The 22,949-nt window shown below is 41.1% G+C and overlaps 1 protein-coding gene across 2 annotated transcripts in view; it reads right to left on the bottom strand.

The window, feature by feature from the left end:
• The window catches only part of mmp17a (matrix metallopeptidase 17a), a 130,067-nt gene that overhangs the window by 82,212 nt on the left and 24,906 nt on the right, over positions 1 to 22,949 (bottom strand). The window contains exons 3-5 of one of the 2 annotated variants that reach the window (XM_054756879.1): positions 20,244 to 20,338; positions 16,781 to 16,874; positions 9,881 to 10,105 (exon numbers count right to left, since the gene is read on the bottom strand). In XM_054756879.1, coding sequence (XP_054612854.1) covers positions 9,881 to 9,985 — 105 coding nt within the window. In that variant the 5' untranslated portion in view covers positions 9,986 to 10,105; positions 16,781 to 16,874; positions 20,244 to 20,338. The remainder of the gene's footprint in view (positions 1 to 9,880; positions 10,106 to 16,780; positions 16,875 to 20,243; positions 20,339 to 22,949) is intronic. The other variant, XM_054756878.1, reaches the window with a different exon arrangement.

Raw genomic sequence — 22,949 nt, 5'->3', positions numbered from 1 at the left:
GTGTATTCCATGGTTGAAAGTTAATTCTCAGACAGAGTCTCGAAATGTGTTTTCGTTTTCTTTCCATTTCTTTGGCTTGGAGGAAGCAGGGTGTCTGTCCTTTGATTTGAATTAAGAATCGAGCCGGAAGCCTTGGGTGCCCATCACTCCTACAACAATGTCAGAGATGAAATCAGCTATGCACGCTCCTCCAGGCTCCAGGCAACGCTTTTCTTTATCCTAACGAGCAAACAAACACGCTTTGAATTTATTACAATTCAGTGCGTCTCTAAAGGCAAACTTCAGAGGAGTCTTTCCGCTGGACTGTTTGACTTGAACATGAATGCGCAGAGCAGAGCAAACCTCAACGAAGGACTGAAATTACAAGTTCAGGTTCTTTGAATGGCATTGGCATTCTTCATCTTGCATATTACTGGAAGGAGGTGGGCCTCACTTAAAAATAGGAAGGCCACATGGAGTTGATTTGGGGGTTATTACGTAGGGACGCGGCGAGTGAGCCGGCTTGTTTCCAACCCACAGTTACCATAAGTCATGAAAAGGGTGAATGGGGAAAAAAGGGAAATCAGACACAGCTAAAAGTGGGGGTGTTCTTCCTGCTCTATCCTGTTTTGTCCATTATTTCCCTGTGAACTCACTTTAACTCGCCTTTTATTGAAGCACAACATCATTCTGTTCTAATACTGAGACGGCATCGTCCTCAACAAACACAAGCTTTCTTCATTTGATGCCACCGCTTTCAAAATACCCTTTGTGGATTCAATAAACGCCCGACAAGTCCTGATGGACTCCCTGAGAGATGGACACAGCCTGTACAAATTAAGTGCCTGTCCACACGGGAAGGTTTTCAGGCCAAAACGGTCAAGTATGTTGACGTCGGCGCCCCGTCTCCGACATGTGGCCGAAGTGTTCAACATCGGAATATTTGGACTGGCATGACCCCTTGTCGACATGCTCCTGATATTTTTGTGTGTGACTCGCAGATGTAATTCCACTTCGTAGCCAGTCCCCACAAGCCGGACCAGCGGAAGACTACATACCTTATGCACACGCGTTCTTTCTTCTTCTATAGTTTTGCTGTGGCACATGGTTCTGTCTGTCTGTTTACATCGTATTGTATGTTACAGTAATCCCTTGTTTATCGCGGCCAATTTGTTCCAGACCTGACCATGGTAAATGACTTTCCGTGAAGTACATTGGTATTACCCAATACAGTAGATATAATCAGAGAAAATAAGACATATTGGACATAAATAAGACATAACATAGACTTACACGGTAGCACTGGGGTAGTTCCTTTTTGTTCTGGACAGCATAGCCTACTTCCTGCAGTGGGCATTGTCTCATCAGTGTAACGTTACTGACAACTAGTGACCAGTGTAGAACCGGTGTAGGTAAAATGTGCTTAAATACGCACGTTTTTGACGAAGAATAGGCTGTAGTCAACCACGACACAGCAATAATTAATTTATTTTGAAAAGCCATGATAGAGTGAAGCCGCGGAATTTGAACCGCAAAGTAGCGAGGAATGACTGTACGTCGTTTTCGCACAGTGAGCCGTTCCCTTGTGGCCGTGACTATTTACTGATCCGACGCTGATCAGACACATCCGATTTTTTTTCCCGGCCCGCAAAAATAGGCGGACAGGGCCTAAGCCCACATCAGCTGACTCACTTTTGATGTGATTATGAAGTATCAAGTGGAAAGCGAAGAGTGATTCAGCCCTTGACCGTGTTGTATCATGATTAGTGATCATGATTGTATCATGAATAGATGGCATTCTAAAATCGTGCTATGAAGTCCAGTGTTGCGAGTACCTAACATATGCTAGTTTCCCTTATTGAGTGAATTTAATAGCATCATCACCACCCTTAAGTGATCCTTACAAGTCTCTGGAGGACATCACACTTGAAGAAATCTAGCCAAACTAGCGAGGAAAAGAAAACGATCAGAAAAAGCTGATTTCCATTTCTCTGAGAAGATGAAAACGTGACTTTGCTCTATATGATGATCGTTACTGAGAAATTGCCAACATTCAAGTTGTCTTACTCCTCAAATTATCTCCTCGCCCTTAATATGCGTCCCCTGGTGCATTTCTGCAGAACAGACCCAAGGTCAGAGCGTTCGCTGGAAGTGGGACAGCAGAGCTAAAAGTATCCTAATGATCCAGGCTGAGGATGTAATAACAGATTTGCACAGAACCAGGAAAGCTTATCTGATGTGAGTTATTAGTTCTGTATACGAACCCTCCGACGGATAAAACACACAAAGTCTGTTAAACCAAAGAAGGGAATATTTTCTATTTCTTGCCTGGCGCTTCTTGGTTGGTTCTTTTTCTCCCTCTTCATTTTACATACAGTATGCCATCTTTACTTGACCCTCCGTTATTTCAGCACAGCAATCCCTCATTCGTACGTCTGCTGGACTTTCACTGCATCCAATTTTCTCACTGAGCCACCTCCCCTATCCTCTGGCCTTTGGGTGTAATCAGGCAGACCATGATGGGCTGGTGTAAGAGAGCCTCCTACGTGGGGAGAAGGAGGTAAATGTAGGAAGAGACAATGAGAGTGTAAAAACTGCATATAAAACTGGTGATATTCAAAAAATTCCTGGCAAACACTGTGAGGGCAATGAAACCAGTGGTAGAGAGCCTGGCTGGAATATGAAAAAAAAAAACCCTATTGTTCCCTTCTGTACAAAAACTGAATTATTAAAAAGAACATCTTCCATCTTGCACACCAGCTCCATACATAAAGTTGAACCATTGCTGGCTGGGTGATGGAAGGCTAATGCTACTTGAAAAAAAAATGACTTGGAGAGTATTAATCACAGCTTGTAATTGGTTATGAAATCAGTTTTGAGTTTAAATAATTCACTTGACTGCATTACATATCTGAGGTATTAGTGAGCGGGATATTTTATTTCCATCCAATTTTCCACCACAAACACAATCAGCTGCCAAATAACCCAAATGGAATGCCAAGTTGAGGTTGCTGGCATCAAAAGAGTCCAAGTGAGAAACCCTTTCCTTTTGAATGATATCAGACACTACATGGCCGAGGTAACACACGCAAAGGGTTGGATATTTTTTCCTTTTCCTGGGTATCTACAGGTTTAAGGAAGTCCAATGTAAGACTTTCTAAGATCAGCAAATTAAACTTATAAAATACACACAGACAGCCTGTTGTCAGTACTCTACCAGTTACAGCTTTCAACCAATCTTCGGAAAAACTACGTATTTTCTGGACTATGTCACACTTTTTTTTCATAGTTTGGCTGGTCCTGCAAATTATAGTCAGGTGCGACATACTGTATATATATATCAAAACATAGTTCAACATAATTCAACATGTTTTTAAATGTTAATTCACCCTGACTGTTATCAACCAAGGAATGCACATTGCCGTCAACAGCCACAAGGGGCACTGTAGGCTTGTGACGACTACTGTATATGCTGCTCCTGTGCCCCTGAAATAAAGCATTCAGTGTATTCCGTGATGTGGAAAGAGATCGGGAGCTTGGTGAACTTGCTTACATTAACCTATTCACCTATTCAACCTCTTGTTCTGTGTGCTGTTGTGTAGTAGAAGAACTTGCCTTTCCAGATTAAATGTCTGTTCTTAGTCTTAAATTCAACAGATTTTTTGACGGATGCAAATTATACTCCGGCGCAATTTATAGTCCGGAAGATACGGTACTATTTTTCTTAGCGAAGTATGAAAACTAGATTTAAAAAGACATCCAATTAAAGATACTCAAGTTATCCTAGATTGGACAAATGATTTCAATCAGGGTTACTCAAAGTGTGTCAGGGGGTATAACCGTTGGGGGCTCCCATACACCTCAAAAAACTGAATTTCTGGAGCACATTTTGTAAAATTTTCTGCTCACTCGAGACTTCGGTTTTCATCTGACCTTTTGGAACGGATTACAGACGAAAACCAAGGTTCCACTGTTATTGCAAGTCACACAATTGCAGTCTTTGTAACTATTTGAATGATCCTGCTAAGTCATATTTATTTACTGATCAACTTTCAAGTTAACTTCCTCGGAAATCAGACTTTGTTTACTTGAACTACACCGTCCAAAAGTAAATGTTGCTTCTGCTGCAGCCTGACATTCATTCCGCGAGTGAAATGCCAACTGTCTTTCATTATGAAGTTGCCACAGGAAATGGAAGTTGTTGGCTGACAGAGCTTAGGACTGACTACTAGCGCCAGAAAATAGGGTCACACCCCCCACCCACCCCCACCCCACACACACACACACACACAGCTTGAAACATGACAGGGAATAATTGAACAAAGAGGTGAGCTTTTAGATGAGGCTCTGGACGAGAGATGGACGAGAAGTCATTTGCACAAAAAAAGTCTGGGCACACACGTTCCTGTTGTGTATGAACAATGGTGACTGGATATAATGTCCATCAGGTGAATGATGTCTGCAGATCTTAGGGGAAGCTTGTCAGTTACTGTATCCAAAAAAAAAAAAACTCTGAAAAAACACGACGAGCACAGAGAAAAAGCGTATTGTGTTTTAGATGGTATGACTCAAGTGCTGAAACCGCACATCGGCACGGCACAGCGACGCAGTACATCACAGCGGATAGCGACAGAGCTGACGTGTGCCGGAGTGCCCAACGGGAGGTTGTTGTGGAGACACGCAGCGTACCCAGCATCACAACGTGGGAGTGCTAACATAAGAAAACATCAGAAGCAACGATACCAATGGGCATGTCATTATTTTTGTGATGAAGTGGTTTTCATATTCTTAGGTGTTACGTATAATCGTGACGCCCTCAACTGTGATCTGATCATATCAGCCTGTGGGGGAAACATGACATTGTCCTCAAGGCCCCCACGTGCACCGCAATGACAACATGTGAGCGACTAATCATCAGCCGAGCTGCTCGCACTGATTGTTTCCGTCTCTGTTAAATTATGTTCCCTATCACTAATGAACTTGAAATTGCAGTTGCAGGCGAATGCTGAGAGATGCAGTTGCCAAGTAAACATGCCAGGGAAAGAAATGAACTGGAGGGCTGAAACGCTGGCTGATACCTGCAGAGCCGCAAAAGCCCTTTGGGTCATACAAATAGGATTTTTACCAAAACTTTATCAAAAAACAAGCCTTTAAAGTGGGTGTAAACCTTGGAATTTTAATCGCCGTCACGCGTGATGTTACGAGTAGAAAAGTTGGAATGAAGTCGTCTCTCGTCGCTTCGAATTTCGTAGTTTCACTATTGCGTATTTTAAAAAATATATAAATTAATAAATCATGCTGGTTTGTGGTTGAATACAGCCTTTACTAAAGTATTTTCAAGCTAAAAAAATGGCTAAATGAGCTAAAATACATAGATAAGGCATTCAGAAGATGCATTCAAAGACCTTGTGAATGACATGAAGTATTCTACACTGGTCACTCGGTGTCACTAATGTTACTGTAACAAACACACAACCACTGGAGTTGATTGCCAGAACAACAGGCTTGTATTGCAGGTTTAAATGATCTCACAACAGACACAATAATCCCTAAAAAAATCCCTACATTACCGTCAACAGCCACGAGGGGCATTGTAGGCTTGTGACGACTACTTTATATGCTGCTCCTGTACCCTTGCAATGAAGCGTTCAGTGGATTCAGAGATCGGGAGCTTGGTGAACTTGCTTACATGAACGTACTGGACACCTTGTCAACCTCTTGTTCTGTGTGCTGTTGTGTAGTTGAAGAACGTGCCTTTCCAAATTCTTATTCTCGAATTTTGTTTTTTTCCCCTCTTCATAAAAGATTTTTTGACTGATGCGACTTATACTTACACATGCTTTAAATCAGTGTTACTCAAAGTGTGGCAGGGGGCCACATAACTGTTGGGGGCTCTCCGACACCACAAAAAACAGAATTTCTGGAGCATCTTGCGAAATTTTCTGCTCACTCCAGACTGTTTACTGTTAATTAAAACACAAACAACGGTTACTGCAGTAACCCACGCCAAGCTAATGAGCATGAGTCTTATTTATATTCTAAATAGCTTATTTATAAGGATGGCCCAATCAGGGTTCTATGATGCCGATTCTGATACCAATCATCCATGCATGAGATTGGCCAATACCGATACCAATCACATGAATTAAGTAACCGTAAATTTTTCATTTTATTTATGATGAGTGCGTTTGGGCCAGAGATGCCGTGTAGTGGAGAAAAGTTCGGACAATTCCAAGGTCCCCTGACTGCCAAGGACCCCCCCCAAAAAAAGGTAATTGTTAAAAAAAATAGAAAGGGGGGCCCAATGTGATTTTTTTCCCCATGGGACTCAGAATTCCTGGCTGCAGCCCTGCTACTGGACCATAGAAATCATGAATAACGTATTTGACTTACTTTTTCGAGAGAATACATACCACTCATGAAACTTACAAAGTAGTTTAAGTTTGACCAGTCGTCTCTCAGGGTTCACGTACACCTTCATTCACAACTGATAACCATGCATAGAAATGTTTTTCCACCTCATTGCACATAGTAACTTTATCCAGAAACTTTCACCCTCTCTTATAATTCTACTTTATTTATTGCAGTTTGACAGACAAATATGAGACCTTCCCCGCACAGCCTGCAGAGACTTTCAACAAAACTAGCCACAAGAAGTGGACGAGCATAGAGAGCGACACTTTCATGTCTTTGAATTTGTAGTCTCAACAGTTAGACTTTCAGGGTGACTCCCCAGAGTGTAACATCTTCTGCGGGTAGCTGTCAGCAACAAAACATCAGCAGCATGATGTCATACACGAGGGAAGTCGGTTTAAAAAGTTGAACGGCATTTTTTTGTGTTGTTTCAACTGTTTGAAAACAAAACAAAACAAAACAAAACCCTCAACGCTACTCTGTTGTGAAGAAGTTGCCAACAGGGTGCAATTCAGTTCAGTTTGATACTGAGAAGAAAGATTAGGTATGGGAATGGCATGAAAGCAGTGGCAAAAGCTCCTGAATTGAATTTGCTTTATGCTGGGATTGGAAAATAGGACCAAATGTCGTCGTGTTTCAGTTCATGTATAGACCTTCTGGAGAACCGAACAAAAACAAAACTAAGTAAGTAAGTAATACTATGTTATATTTAGCTCAATACGGTAACAGTTATTTTCCCGTACGTCCATACGTGTAGCGGCCCCCCATGAATACATTTAGACTGCCACAGATATATTTTCCGCTACCTATTCTCCCTCGCTGGCGAACACATTATGATGGTACGTGTGACTTGTCGTTACAATTCAGTTGGTTCCATTTTTCATGTCCAGTAGTAGGGGCGCAGCCGGGAATTCAAGGCCCAGTGAAAAAATAATTGTGTTTTTTTTAAATAATTACCAATTTTTTGGGCTCTCTGGCAGTCAGGGGACCTTGGAATTGCCCTAACTTTTCCCCGTGATACGGCACCCCTGGCCAACAGTACTCATCATAAGTAAATTGAAAAATGTACACTTAATCTTTGTGATCGGTATCGACCGATTTCACTCATGACTGATCGGTATCGGAATCGGCAGCATAAAACCCTGATCGGAGCATCCTTAAAAATAATATAAGTAATATAGTAATAAAAGTAAAATAAAAGTAATGTAGACACACATGTTAGCACAGATCAACGTGTCTTTCGATGCGTTTTCTGAATGTCTTCCATTTGTATTTTAGTTCAGCCAATAACTTCATGTTTTGTTGTTCAATAAGGTTTGAAAACATGAGTTCATGTTGTGCATTTCTTACGACCCAAACCAAAAAGCTTTTACCCGATCGCACACAGACACAATCGCCACTCTGGCTGATTACGAAAACAACAATAAAACAAGTGCGGATGCGTAGGGCGATGCTGGAAACTTGTTTGGAATGAACGTTGGCAAAAAAAGAGCAAAACAAACAAGTTAATCCTTTGATGCTTATTGACCTGACAAGGTCAAACTCCAAGTTTGTGAACTCAAAGCGATAATCAATCAATCAATCCATCACACGATAAATGAAACTGAACTGAATAATTTTGCCGCCCTCCATATATTGCCATGTGCATGCGTGTCTGTTTTCCTCGTCCCTCGCCTCCAAACAGGCAGGAAGAGGGTTCTCTCTGTGCATTAGTTCAGCATCTAGACACTTCATAGAAGAACGGCGAACAGAGTGAGACCCCTTGTTGGCAATACAGTCACTTTGTCTCTGTGGGGGAGGCTAGCATACACACACTGCAACAGAGTGGAGCCTCATGAGGAACAATGCAAAGCAATGTAGTATAAATTAGGAGGGAAAAAAATACATGCCACAGTCCACATGTGGGAATATTAACCAGGAAAGTGAGGCCATCAACACAGACGAGCCTGTGTACCGAATTTATTTGACAGTGGCAGCAACATAGAAGGCAACAAAACAAACTTGCACACCTCAAACATATCCACCCCACCCAGTTTTCCCACATGGGGGAAAAAACAAAAAGTACACATCAAGATGCAGAGACTTCGTTCCATCAAGCAGCACTCACTGAGACGCTTGGTCGGCAGACTAAACACAAACGGAACAGCGCAAGATGGTGTGCAATCACAGAACGTAATCGCAAAAGAAATGCTGCTCTTCAATACAGTTGAAAAGCCAGCATTTCCGGGAATGCTGCAAACATTTGACAGCCAGTACTGAATTGCCTGTGAGGAAATACATGTCACAAATGCCAATTCCACAACTTTACAGAGTGAAAGATGACATATTAAAGGAAATGCTGCATTATTAGGATATTTGATAACAGCGGTTTATTTGGTCTCAGAAAATATCATTTGGCGTCAATTTGTGGGACAATAAACATTTCAAAACGCACTTGTTTTGCGACATGGTTAAATCAAAAAAAGTTTGCCATATTTTTTCATTGCACTTTTCTTAAAATTAATGTTAAAATCTCGTTCCGTCTGGTTCTCGTGGACCCAACCTCGTGTATCGTCTAAAGACACCCCTGCTTTGGAGTTTCTGCCGCGCTTTCCGTGGTAGAGGTATAAAAGTTCAGGGATACGGTGCAACAGACCATGTCCTGATATCCAAAATGTTGACACCTGCCTCCACCTTACCCGCCAGTATTTCACACTGGTAGTGAATATGAATAAGGCAAAGATACAAGGCATGATGGATGCAGCTAAAGGAACGTTTTTTTTTTTCTGTGTCATTGGTGTGATGATGCGAATGAAATATTAGTAATAGACACGGCGAAGGGGTATAGGATTAAATACATGCCGCTTCTTCCTACTCCTTTTTGGACATGTTGAATTATGCCTTTTTAAGCGCGTCTGAAAGAAATAACTTACTCCATACCATACCACACCATGTCATGCTGCGTTTGAGCGTGCTGAAGATGGCCTTGACAAGTGTTATCTTTTCTGAAAACGCTGCCACAGCGAGGACAAGGATTTCTGCTTTTGAAATCCTTCTCACGTGCATGATGTGCGTTTTGATGGCAATGAAAATGCTTTTCCAGTGGATAAGTCAAACTTGACATTTGGCTTCCCAAGCAGTCCAATGGGAAGTTCCCTTGCAATTTGCATGCGTGAGAAACGCCTTGATGTAATAATCTCTCATGCCTGGTGGGTTCCAGGCTGTGACAGTGAGCTCCTCCTGTTGTGAGCACAGGATGCTGTAGGAAAAGCTCCAAGTCATGGCAACACACATGCCCCTCGCATATATTTTATATTAATCAGATGCAACTGTTTCTCTTTGTGTATTTATTTGAGTAAGAGGGGCTGGAGGTTGCGTTTTGCATGGCTGCCCCTGACCGTTGGACTGCAGTGGGCTGTTAATATTCAGATCAAGTATGGAGATTTTGAGAGGTTCTAATTTAAAAAAAAATAGGAGAGAAAGTTCATCTCCATGATAGTAAACTTACCACCCCAGTGTCCTCTTGCGCGGTTGGAGAGGGAGCAGCTCCGCTCAGAGGTAGCAGCCACAGAATGGGCACCAGGACCAGCATCTCCGCAGATATAATCCTCATCCACTTGGCGGGTGGAAAAAAGAACGGGAACAATTTTCACGTCCTTAAACCAGGCTGGACCCGCAGGGCTGGAACAACGACCCTTTCAGTAGCATCCAAAATTCCCAATAGTCCAGCTGACTGTTGAACGCAACATAAAACACATGAAAACAGGTGCCGCGGCTAGTTGGAAGCATCACACCGGTTTATGTCGACGAGGCGCTTCGAAGTAAGTGGTGGTATTTTTTTTTTAATTTAAAAAAGGAAGTGTGCTGTTTCAAAATCCGACAAGAAGCGCAAATGAGCTCCACTCATGACTGGAGTGGCTCCAGCTCTGCTCAAAGTAAGTCAGCTGCCGTACGAGCGGCTCAGAACAGAGCGACTATGAGCGTCAACATAGCCTACTTCCGGGATGGACTGCCAAAATAAAGCCACGCCCTCTTACCGCCTCTTTTTTTTGGCCAATGCATGTAAACATTTTTAATGATTATTTATATAAAAGTAAACGTCCTCATCTAAAAAGAACCGGATTTTTTTGTTATTCTTTTGCATGTATTATGCATTTTAAATTAGTGTTAATACTCTTAATCAGTTGGTTATCTTAGTAAAGAAATATATAAACTTTTTAGGTTAAATCCAATTTTATTTATTTCATATAAAGATATATATTTATGTAAGTATATTTAAAAGTCATATAAGATATCACAACCACTCCAAGGTGCTGATGTCGACTTTACTAGAATAATAACAAGAATAATATGATGCTTAATGTTTGCATATTTTTTAAAATATTTGTTTATTTTTACATGTATTTTTTTCTTTTTTGTTTGTATATTTTATTTCATTTTTGACATTTTGTATTTTGCAATTTATGAACTGTGAATTGTGATTTTTTTTTTTACATATAAAAATGTGTATAATCAGCATTACAATTAAACAGTAGTAAGTAGAAATGCCAAAAGATGTCACATGAAAACAAATATTAGAATAAAATAAATCAGTTGCGGCAACAGTACAGTATGTCTTTCATCAGTGCCCCGTGTTAAATAGAAACTAGAAACAGCTTGTGCTTTTACTCTGACGTGAGTTTGTTCCATTTCCTGTTGGCGCCGACGGAACGTTTGTTACTTTATTTAAACAGCTGCGAGAGAGTTGAAAATTGAGGGCATCCTCCTCTTCAGTAAAGCGTTTTTGGTTTTATGAGTTACAAAAAATAGATGAGTTTAAATTTCCTCAAAGATAATGTGATGCAATTTAATGTAATGCATTTTAGGATGTTAGGATGTTGTCCATAATGGATTTAACTGCTGCTTAATTACCCCCCAAATCCATTAGGAATTAAAAAAAGGTATTTAAGATTCAAATTATATTTGTTTGCAAAAGGAAACAGGAACTACTGGACTCGTTTTCATGAAACTTGGTAGAGCAGAATGGAGTTTTTCGGTGGGTGCGGCTCCCAAACAAGCATGCACTTGTGCCTCTGCAACAAACAAAGTTTACCGTCTATTAAAAACATCTATTGTTAGAAGTACTTGCATTTCATTTCCTTATTTGAAAGCAAAGCCATTGTGGAAGCGTAATGACAAACAAGCTCGCTCAAGCGGAAGAATGAAGTTGAAGCCCCCAACGTGGTAATTAGCCACCTTCCCGAGAATATCCTCTCACAAAACTCAAAATCCTTATTAGTTTCAGTGGTGCTGACCTGAAGACGAGCGTGCACTGCTGGTACCGCACTCCCCCTGCGAAGGGCGTGCACAAACACAACACTTTGTGGCAGGAATTCTAAAAGGAAAAGTCCTCATTTTTGGTATTTTTGGAAGAATTGTATTTGCTTGTTTGCGTCATGGAGAATCTTCACAGAGATGCAGGAACACAGCTTGAAGGCTGCCACGCAGGGGAGCGCCTCAGCTTTTATGTCTTCTCATTTGTTGTACTGGAGCCCCAAGACAAGTGCTGGCATATTTCTACTCTTTAGTACCCTTCTGTTAGGAGCTGGATTTCCAAACTACAAATTCGACAACGAAAGGAGATCCAACGCCCTTCAAAGCATCAATAAAACGATCAATGAAATGATAAAGTTGATTTTCCGGGTTGTTACTATCAGGCCAACAGCAGCCTTCCTCTTGAATCAAGCAGCATGTCATGCACAGTCTCTTAACCTTTGAAATTGTCCTGCTCAGCAGCTTAGTTATGCGGTATGAGTGAACTGTGTGGTTTCGCCAGAACAAAACGGGTGAGCCTCGTGTACGCCTCCTGTTCCGGTTGCATTGCAAATTCATCATTAAAACTAGCAAACGGGACACGGTTAGAGCGATGACAGATGAAGAAGGCAGAGAGAAAAGACAGCGTTAGCTCACATCACCGACTGTGACTGGAGTCTGAGTAGGGGGTCCTGGGGAAAGATAGGGCAAGAGAAGGTAAGAAGATGCAGCCACAGATGAGAGCATCCACTTCATCACCTGGACATGGATAGACACAACTATCATAAAAGTATCATTCCGTATGGTTGTTATTATCCCTATGATTGCTGTCATTACTATAATAATCATATAATAGCAAGGTGATAACAATAATATTTATCATATTAAGTATCAAATGAAAGATGCTGAAAACAGATCATGCATGCTAGTGTGTGTGATTAAGTGTGATACAATTTGTAGCTTGGATCCAGTGCTGGTCCCCCCCCGGGGGTGCAGTGCCACCCCCACGCCCCGAAGGGCACTGGAGACCCACGGAAACCCCACACCCCCCTCCGCGGTGCAGTCCCCAGGAAGAGGGAGGGCAGGGGCAGAGACAACCGGAAACCAAGTCGCTCCCCATCCGAAGCCACCAAATGCCATACCCAACAGGCCCTCAGAGCGGGGGACCCCACAACCAGCGACACCCCTAAAGCCCCCGTGGGCAAACCACCTGGTGCCCCGGTGGCCGAGGCCCCTCCACAGGCCTCCCCCAGCGGATGAGGCAGAGCACCACCTCCGCAACTCCTGCCCTGATGGGAGACCAGTAAGGCCGCAGTGCGTGACCCCCGCCCCCATCCCAGAGAACCCGCCCAGACAACTTACTTCATTGTCCGGAGGGGTTCTCTGGGCTGGGCTGTATCCACCTGAATGTCAGCAGGTGGATACACGAGATAATTCTGTACTTTCTGCTATCCTGTGGAAGGCACTTCATTGTCCTTCCTGTCACAATGCACCGCACCAAAAAGCAAAACATAGATACATTATGTGTGGTGAATAAAAAATCATTTTTGCACCAATTAAATGACATTAGATAGCAGGTAGCGCCAAACGCCCCGCCCCCTCAGTATCTGCATAGCAAAGCAAGCGTGGGAAGGCTTGCCACGACTTCCAGAAAGTTTGACACTGTAATATGAACTTTTTTGTTGTTGTTAAGACACATTAAAATTAATCACCCAATACAAACTGCTTTGTCACCTCCTACACAATTTGTGCAGCTATTATTGTGTCGCACATGTGGTGCTTTTATGTCAACACTGCTTTAAAAAAAGGTGAAAATGTGAATTTAAAACAACATTCTTGATAAAAGTCCAGTTCTGTAGATGCGCAAACGTGGCGTGTATAACATAAAAAGCGTTTGATGCTCACACCAAGCACGGCAATCCCTCGTTCATCACGGTTAATTGGTTCCGGACCCGACTGTGATGAGTGAATTTCTGAGAAGTAGGATTCTTTATTTCTAAATGGAATATTTTCGTAGTTGCGGCATAGAAACCCGGTCTTCAATCTTCTAAATACGGTTTTTAACATTATTAGAGCCCTGTAGAGTCACCTTGACATTCGGATTCCCCAACATAGAAGACATAATCAGGGAAAATAAGCCATTTAATAAATCAAACTTGAGCTCATGTGTGTCGCAGTAAACGTCTTCCCGGTGCTAGTCGGTAAACACAAATGCTACTACAGTATTATTGGGACTGTTGTGAGATCATTTACACCTTCAAAAAAACCCATCTTGCTCTGGTGGTCATGTCAGGTGCTGATCTCTGGATCGCTCAGCAGCAGGGATTCATCCCCACATCCAGCAGACCCCACCGTCATTTGCTTCTCTGCAGAAAAAGCTCGTTTTCTCTGTTTTTTGGTGAAAATCAGGTGTTTTTGCTGAAACTACCCAATGTTCTCCCGCCAATACCTAAAGACCCAGAAAGGCTCGAAACAACCTTTTTTTTTCTGATGAAAGAAGCGAGTCGAAAGTTTCTTTAGATAGTTTCAATGTTTATGTAGTCAATATTCTGCCGTCTTGAAAGTTCAGCAAAAATGCCCAAAAACTCTGGCAGCAAGGAGCTGCAGTTTGAAAAACTGTGACGGAGCGAAGCCGCGAAGTTCCAACCGCGATGTGGCGAGGGGACGACTGCGCCACGTTTCCCCACACGTAAGCATCACGCACCCAGAGGGAAGATTTTAGGAGATTTAAATGTTGCTTGTTACATTTTGGCTCAAAGAAACGCAAACTGTCGCAAAGATTAAAGGCTTCTGCAACAGGTTGGCACAGCGCAGCTTTGGCACATGTTAACGGCTAACAGCATTAGTAATAACTAGCAAAAAAAAAAAAAAAGATCCATCCAAGATTCCGAGCAGAGGCGATGGGAGACGCGTTCATTAAAACACAACAGTTCTCCTCTGGTGTGAAAAGGTTTTGTTCATTTTCACCGTGGTGCAGTGCGGTGCCAGTCCAAACAAAGGCTTTTCATTTACAAAACACTCTGCTGTGGGTTTTCAAAATCCAGTTTTCCGCGTGTCTTCCACAGACGGGAGCACAGGGCAGCAGGAAATAATTAAATATGTCCATCCCAGGAGAAATTACACAGCCTAATACAGTTAAAAAAATGCAAATCCAACCCCTTTGAGCTTGGAAATGCTGCGGTGCGATAAACAAATAGTGTTTTTATCTGAGACAATTATGTATGACACATGTAAGGATACATGTGCATGCATGGACGGGCTGCCTGAGCAAACTGCTTTGTGCTTCAGTTGTTCTTGTTTTGTCTTAAATAAAGAAGATGGAATTATGCACGCTCCCCGTTGGAGTGCGGCGTGCCCTTGTTGGCCGCCGTACTTCTCATTCCATTAGCACCCATTTGAAAGGCTGCTCTCGTGCCCCAGTGTCCCACCACAGGTGGACACAGGAACATCCAACATCTCATTTCTTGTCCCCTGTAGACCATTTTTATTGGGCTCTGGCGGTCCATACTGTGCCTAGCAACAAGCAGGCTCCTACAGCCTTCAGCGAAGTCATTTTTGCGAGGTCAATAAACCTTTTTAATAATCAGTGGAAAGCCAGCCTGTTTGAAAGCGTCGTTCACCTCATACGGGAACCCTAGAATTAAAAAAGGAAACAAAGCATAAAGGCTGTCTTAAATTGTTTAGATTTTTGTATGTATCTATAATATTTGTAAAATAATAAAACAATTATGTCATTATTTCATGATTATTTCACTAATTCAATCCCAGCCATTTCTCAAAAGACACCCCCTGTCACGTTGGGACACTCCTTTACATAAAATGTGATGTGGTTATCTGCAAATGATTTCATTTTTTTAAATTTTGGGTGTGTTTTTTGAAATCATTCCGCCTGAACGTTTCCCACGGCCCGGTGGGCTTTGAAAATACTGTGAGCGCGCCACTTTTATCCAACTGGCTTCTTTATTCGATGAACGTCCACATCAGCAAATGGAATCCTTGAGTCGTATCAAATCGAATCGTATCGTTTGTCCACTTATTTGTAAAATATATCGTTTTTGAGTCGTATCTTGTTCACAAAGCGATTTACATCCCTATTTATTATAGATCAAAACTTCTATCTGTGATTAATTGTGATTAACTATGAGTTAACTATGGACAAAATGTGATTAATCGGGATTTAAAAATTTGAACTGATCGACGGTCCTAATATTAATATATGGTTAATTAATCATTTTTGTTGTTTTTATATTATTGTTTGCTTTTATATAGAATGATAATGGTTTCTTTGTCTTTTAACAAATATTCTTTGCATATGAAATGGGCATTCAAGGGATGAAAAACTGCCAAAATAGGTCCAAAGGAGCCACAGACTTGCGTGAACAAAGCAACGTCCACATAAAAGTTTAAAAGGAATCAATGATGGGATTCTTCTTTTCTCTTTCTAGTCGGGTCTGGAAGTAGTAAAAAGGATGAATAAGAGTCGAAATTGCAGCGATTGTTGATTTTCCATTCCCCAAATAATAGCAATAATGCACAATAAATTGCAGTTGAAAATTGCATGTAAATACCGAAAGAACGAGACGCACGCTTTGTTGTTTTATTGAGAGCTTTAAAATGAGCCGAAGAAGAACACAACTTGAGCTTGAATGTCTGCTAAAGGATCCAACTTTACATTCACCGAAGTCCATGCGATGAAATAAATATAAAAGATGAATCTTTGGTGTGTTTTTCCCCTCCGCCTCGCATCCCCTGTTGTTTTCGCTGTGAATTAATAAATAGAAAAAGCAGGCTGCGGGATTATTGATATTGATGCTGTGGCCGACTTGACTCGAATCCTCCATTCGGCACAGCTCGCTTCGATGCAAACCAGCAGAAAAACAAAAGCCTGTCTTCGGACTGATGCGCAACAGAGAATCAGATTAGTGTTTTATGGAGAACAGCGTCGCTCTTGTCAGTTGCGTTATTCTATGCGTTGCTTTTTCTCTGAGGTGCACTTAAGCAAAAGGGTCATCGCTGGTAATACGCTCGCTGTTTTCAGTCAAAAGATAAACGCAGGAGTGAGAAATGGAGATCACGTGTGGGGAAATGGAACGGACTGTACGTGATGCAAACTTACTGTTGATGCTTCCTGACTGTCACACAGCAGCCCGGCAGTCGTCCAAGCAGATTTTCCATGCGGGGCACTGCCCCATCAGCTACAGAAGATGGCGCTGTGGTAAAACAGAGTGGTGATTCAATTTGCAACCGTATTTTTGGTAAATAAAACTCACAATATGTGTTGTTATGCACGTTTAAGCCAATTGTATGCATTTTTAAGTACAAAAATGACTAAATGAACTAAAATACAAATATAAGACATTCAGAAAATGCATAGAAAGACACGTTGAAATGTAGTAGGTGCCACTAATGTTAGCCACCACAAAAAGTCCCAGAAGTAAAACAAAGAAACAACAACACGGAACTCTCTCAATGCCAACATGTGTGGGTCCATATTATGTCTTATTTTCTCTTATTATGTCTGCTATATTTTGTAATAAGAGCGTAAGGGTGACTATAGGGGTGTTATTTCATGTCTAGAGGGCTCAAATAAGGTTAAAAACCGTATTTAGAGGGTCATGAACAAGTTTTCTACTGCAAAAATATTTGATTTATAAATAAAGATTTGCGGAAATTCAGTTATCCCTTATTAACCATGATAAACGAGGGATGACCGTCGCCCGTGTTGATAGATTGGCGATCAAGTCTGGTGCTCGTGCATCTCATCTAACATTACAGGAACATTACTGACACCTAGTGACCAGCGTGGAATACTACGTATCATCACAGCATCTTTAAATGCGTCTTCTGAATGCCTTATATTTGCATTTTAGTTCATTTATTCATTCATTTTCTATGCCGTTTGTCCTGACTAGGGTCCAGCATACCCGCTGGAGCCTATCCCAGCTGACTTAGGGCAAGAGGTGGGGTACACCCTTAACTGGACACCAGCCAGTCGCAGGTATTTCAGTTCATTTAACCATTTTCATGCTTGAAAATGATGAATTTAGGCAAAAAAGTATTTAATATTGCTTAAATTTGCGTACTTTTTGACTAAAAATAAGCCGTATTCAACCACGAAACAGCAAGGTTTATTAATGAAGTGGAGAGGGATTACTCTAACGTGGTTTTCGAAGCGCGTTATTTACAACTGCATGGGTCAAATTTCGAACGGTTTTACTTTAGAAGGCTGAGGTTTGTCAGATATTGCTTATGCTTATTGCTTATTGCTTATGACTTATTTGTTCCCTCAAGTTTGGATTGGATTGCAAATTGTAGGACTGAAGTATTTGACTTTCAAGGTTTTCCTGGAATGTATCATCGCCGGAGAGATGCTGGAGATGACAACATCAGCATCCTTGTAGCGTGCTTCCATCTGTCCCGTGTAAACATGGCGTCTGCTACTGTCAGTGAGAGGTGAAAAGACATGTTGACACTCCGCTAATAGGAATCGTGCTCCGCCGGTGGCATCGCAGCGACCTTAATTTAGGTCACCGGTGAGAGCCATCAATGATTTACATCAACGCCGTTCGGCTTTAGCGGAATCCGCAGGTGTGCAGTCGCCATCATTCATCAACATTTGCGATTCACCTCCGATTTCCCACAGTGGCAGCACAGGTGACTGCTCTGCGCCTCCTCTCCAGCGGTGAATGCCATCTTTTTCAGCTTCTTTGTGAGTTACGGCGCCGAGAGAAGTTCAATTAACAAGCCCCGATTAAACGGATTTGGTGTTTCGATAGCGGGGATTAGTTAGACATTTGTTGGACTGTGCAGAATGGTAATGACAGCTAACCTCCTTCTGTTTGGGCTTATTTTCATAGTTTGCATCAGAGGGGATCTGAGCATTGGCTCCTTGAGAGATGGAGCATCAATGTTGGCTTCAACTGCAATGTAAGGCAATGTGTCTTACATGCTTACTTCTATTACACAATAGAACTTATATGTACATTTAGCACTATCATGCTAAATGTTAGCATGCTAACATTAACATGTTAACATTGCTAGCATGCACACATTAGCATAGTAGCATCTTTAGGCATTTTCATAGGTAGACACTATTATGTTAGGTGTTAGCATGCTAACGTAGGTATGTTAGCATTGCTAGCATTAGCATACTAGCATTTTTTGGCCATTTTCATGAATATGAACTTAAGCAGATGCTTAGCGCTATCATGCTAGGTGTTAGCATGCTGATGTTAGCATGTTAGCATGCTGACATAATTATACTAACATTTTTAGCATTTTCGGAGGTGGGGCACTACAAAGACAGCGCTATTATGGTAGGTGTTAGCATACTAACATTAGCATGTTAGCATTGTTAACATTATTTAAGCTAAGTTGCAAAGGCTAACACATTTGCTGTTCATCTTTTCTCCACATAGGCTCCTCATCCATTGTTTGTGTGACATGCTTTCATGCCTATGAGAGCATAAAGACACAATCATTTAGTAAAAATACACTTCCTTTTGAATGGAGTTAAGGCTAACTGCTAAAGGTAAACTAAGCGTCGTTCAAATGCTGGATAACGATGGACAACATGTCAAAGCTGCATGAAAAACTCCCTACGTGAAGCAGACACAACTGGGCCACAGAAACACCCCAAGAAGCAAGCACTTAAACACTGTAGTGGAGGGAAAAAATGAAAAAGTAATAGAATGACGAGAATAAAGGTGGTATTCATGAGATTAAAGTCAAAATGTATTTTTTCCACACGCAAGATTTTTTTAACAGTTTATTCAGATGTTATTGTTGGAACATTGCAGCTTTTTCTTGTAACATTACGACTTTATTCATTTAATATTACAAGGACACTCTTATTCCGACTGCTAGCTAGCTAGCTAGCTACACCTTATGAAGGAAGGCATCTTTGGAACATGACATCATTCTTCTCCTATTCTTATCTTTTTTTCTGCAAAGATATGACTTGATTGTCAATCATTACCATCCTTTCTCCTCCCGAAACTACGATTCAAGATTATGACTGTATTCTTGCCACATACCCAATTTGTTCTTGTTTTTGAATCTTTAACTTTATATTTACTCGCAATATTACATTATTTTCAGAACTGTGCAGCTTTTCTGCTGTAATGCTTTTCCTCGTTATACATCTTTTTTTTTTTTTTACGACCGAGGATCATAACAGAAGCACATTATTCAAATTTTTTATGCACAAATATAACAACTTCATTGATGTAACAATGCAGCTTTTTGTCTTATAAAATAGAAGCATATTATAATAATAATAATCATTCCATATGTAAATATATGAATATAGATAATAAAATGTAATATCTTGTAATTTTTATATTCAATTTTATTTTAAAATTACATTTTTTAAATTAATATTTTTATATTATTTTATTCTATTTATTTTTAATTTTGTTTTTTTTACATATTTCTCTTTATATATATATATATATATATATATAGGCCCACAAAATGAAAAAGATGGCGTCAATGCGACAAGACCAGAAAAGCGGGAGAAAGGAGCGTGAGAGGAAAACATTTTCGAGCGTGACCTTACGGCCTTGCCAATTACTTACTTGGAGATGAGGTTACAATGCCAAATGTTTCAACTCTGACACTTTTGCAAGCTGCCGTTAAATGCTTCATGTGTCTTTTGGCAACCTCACAAGTGCTGATGGGGGGAAAAAAGAAAGAAGTTGAGACTGCATTACATTGTCTGAAAACTGCTACAGCGTGTCCAAATGTGGACGACTGGCATCTCTGAAGCACCACAGCAGCGTACTGTACTTAAAGATGACAGATTGTCTAAAAAGAAGCTGGAATTGTCTCTTTGTAGCGCAGACTGTATTAAACATCAAGTGTATTAAACCCTCATTCCACATTTTATTTCAAACACTGAACCACACCAGTGGTGTGCCGCCAGGGCCAGCAAAGCCTTCTCTGCAGGCCTAAACCCTATTAGAAGCAATGGTTAGGGTTAACCAAAACCCTAACCCTAACCCCTAAGCCTAACCGCAAACCCCTAACCCCTAACCCCAAACCCAAACCCTAACACTAATCCAAATCCAAACCCTAACCCCTAAGCCTAACCCCAACCCCAAACCCTAACACTAACCCAAACCCTAACCCTTAACCCTAACCCAAACCCCTAAACCTAACCCCAAACCCTAACCCTAACCCCTAACCCCTAAGCCTAACCCCAACCCCAAACCCTAACACTAACCCAAACCCTAACCCAAACCCAAACCCCTAAACCTAACCCCAAACCCTAACCCTAACCCCTAACCCCTAAGCCTAACCCCAAACCCCAAACCCTAACACTAACCCAAAACCTAACCCTTAACCCAAAACCTAACCCCTAAGCCTTACCCCAAACCCAAACCCCTAAACCTAACCCCAAACCCTAACCCTAACCCCTAAACCTAACCCCAAAGCCTAACCCTAACCCAAACCCTAACCCCAACCTCAAGTTTTAATTTGCCAGTATATCCCAGTTTTCCCTATGGCCTCTGGGGCAGTTATGATTGTGCCCAATGAATCCTGCCTAGCAACAAGCGGCCACACATGCGTGACTGTATTTCAGTTATGACGTTGGAAGAAAAAAATGTCATTTTTAGACAGCAATACCAGAATAAACTCATAATATCATGAGGAGAAATAATGTCATTTTAGTAGCATAGAGCCGAAATCTTAAAGAAAATAAATTCAAATTTTATTTTTATTTAAGCCGCAATATTATGAGAAACAAACACAACAAACTAAAGTTGTAATTTTGGGGAAATAAGGTAGAAAAAAGTTATAATATTGTGGAATAAAGTCATAATACCAAAAGGAAATTTAAGACCATTATTTGAAAATAAAGTTGAAATTTGGAAAATAAAAGCAAAAATTGGAAAAAAAAAAAAAAAAAAAAGCAAAGTTGCTACTAATAAAATGCATTTTCAAAAATATCACGAAGCTGAGATGCAGTTTCTTTTCTTGAAATATCCTATAGGACTTCTTAGCGTATCATTATGATATCAAAATATCAAAGTGGCTTTTGCATCCTTTCATTTTTCACTCTGTGCCCACCTTGCAACGCTCGTGCGTTGTTGTCGAATGCCTGCCAGCCTGGGCTTGCATTTTATTCACGTTCATTCAATATTCCACACAACGTCTCATGCGGCCACGGTGCCATTCTCTCCTCTACTGTGTCCTATACGGTCCTATACTGTACATCAAAGCAAGAACATGATTGATTTATATGAAATCAATGTGATTCACTTGTAAGTCTTATGGGGACTGTTCTCCTGTACGCCACTAAACACGATGACAGTAGCTACTGGACGTATCCTTCCTGTTGCTTCCTGTGCACCGACTCGTGTCGAAGCCGAGAGCAGCCGTTGTGTCTTGAATCCATCTGGCCTGATAAATAAATCTTCCTGTTTGGTCCAATCTTATAAATTCTGCTTGTTTATGTGTTTGTGCTCAGTGGATGTGACTGCTCGGGCGCCGCTTGGGGGAACACACAGAAATATAATATATGTGGCGCTCCCAGTTAATTGTTGCACAGCACAAATCCTCCGAAGGCTTGCTTTATGCCTTCAATAACGCGGACGGCATCTACTGTATCTTTGTGGAGGCGTGTTTCATTCATCTCATCTCATCTTCGTCTCATGCCAGCTTTCCCGTCTAACCCTGACTCAGTCTTGTGTGTTCAACGCATTTGCCCACTTGGAAAATGTTCCGCTGTACGCCGTTCCCTCGTTTATCGCGGGGATGGGTTCCCAAATAGCCCGCAATAAGTGAAATCCGCGAAGTAGCCAAATTCAATTGGTTTTTTTTTTACAATTATTCTATTCTGTATGATTAAAGGCTGAAAAACCCCTCACAAATGATTCAGTCACTCACGCACATTTCACTCCTGTGACCTTGCCTTTTGCTGTTCCGCTGTACTGTAGCGTTTTTGTATCCTTGTTAAAATGTATGATAAATGATTGAAATGAAAAAGAAAAAAAAACACCGTTCTCAATATCATAAGAACACAGTTGTAACGTGAAAATAAATATTTTGCGAGAATGAAGTCGTAAGGTTGCGGGAACAAATCGGAACTCTAACTAAAACGCTGCAATTTTACGAAAATAAAGTTGCATTGTTGCGAGAAAAATACATTAAAAGTTTTTATTTTTACTGGTTTTAATACTGCAAAAAAGTCACATTTTATGATACAAACCTCAATTTTATGAGAAGGAAGTTGTAATGAGAAAAAAAAATTGTACAATGTGAAAAAATTCTAATGTAAG

Source organism: Dunckerocampus dactyliophorus, chromosome 17 (assembly GCF_027744805.1).
Source record: "Dunckerocampus dactyliophorus isolate RoL2022-P2 chromosome 17, RoL_Ddac_1.1, whole genome shotgun sequence".
Lineage (NCBI taxonomy): Eukaryota > Metazoa > Chordata > Actinopteri > Syngnathiformes > Syngnathidae > Dunckerocampus > Dunckerocampus dactyliophorus.
The sequence above is the reverse complement of the archived record's forward strand: the minus strand, read 5'-3'. Positions and strand labels throughout refer to the sequence as shown.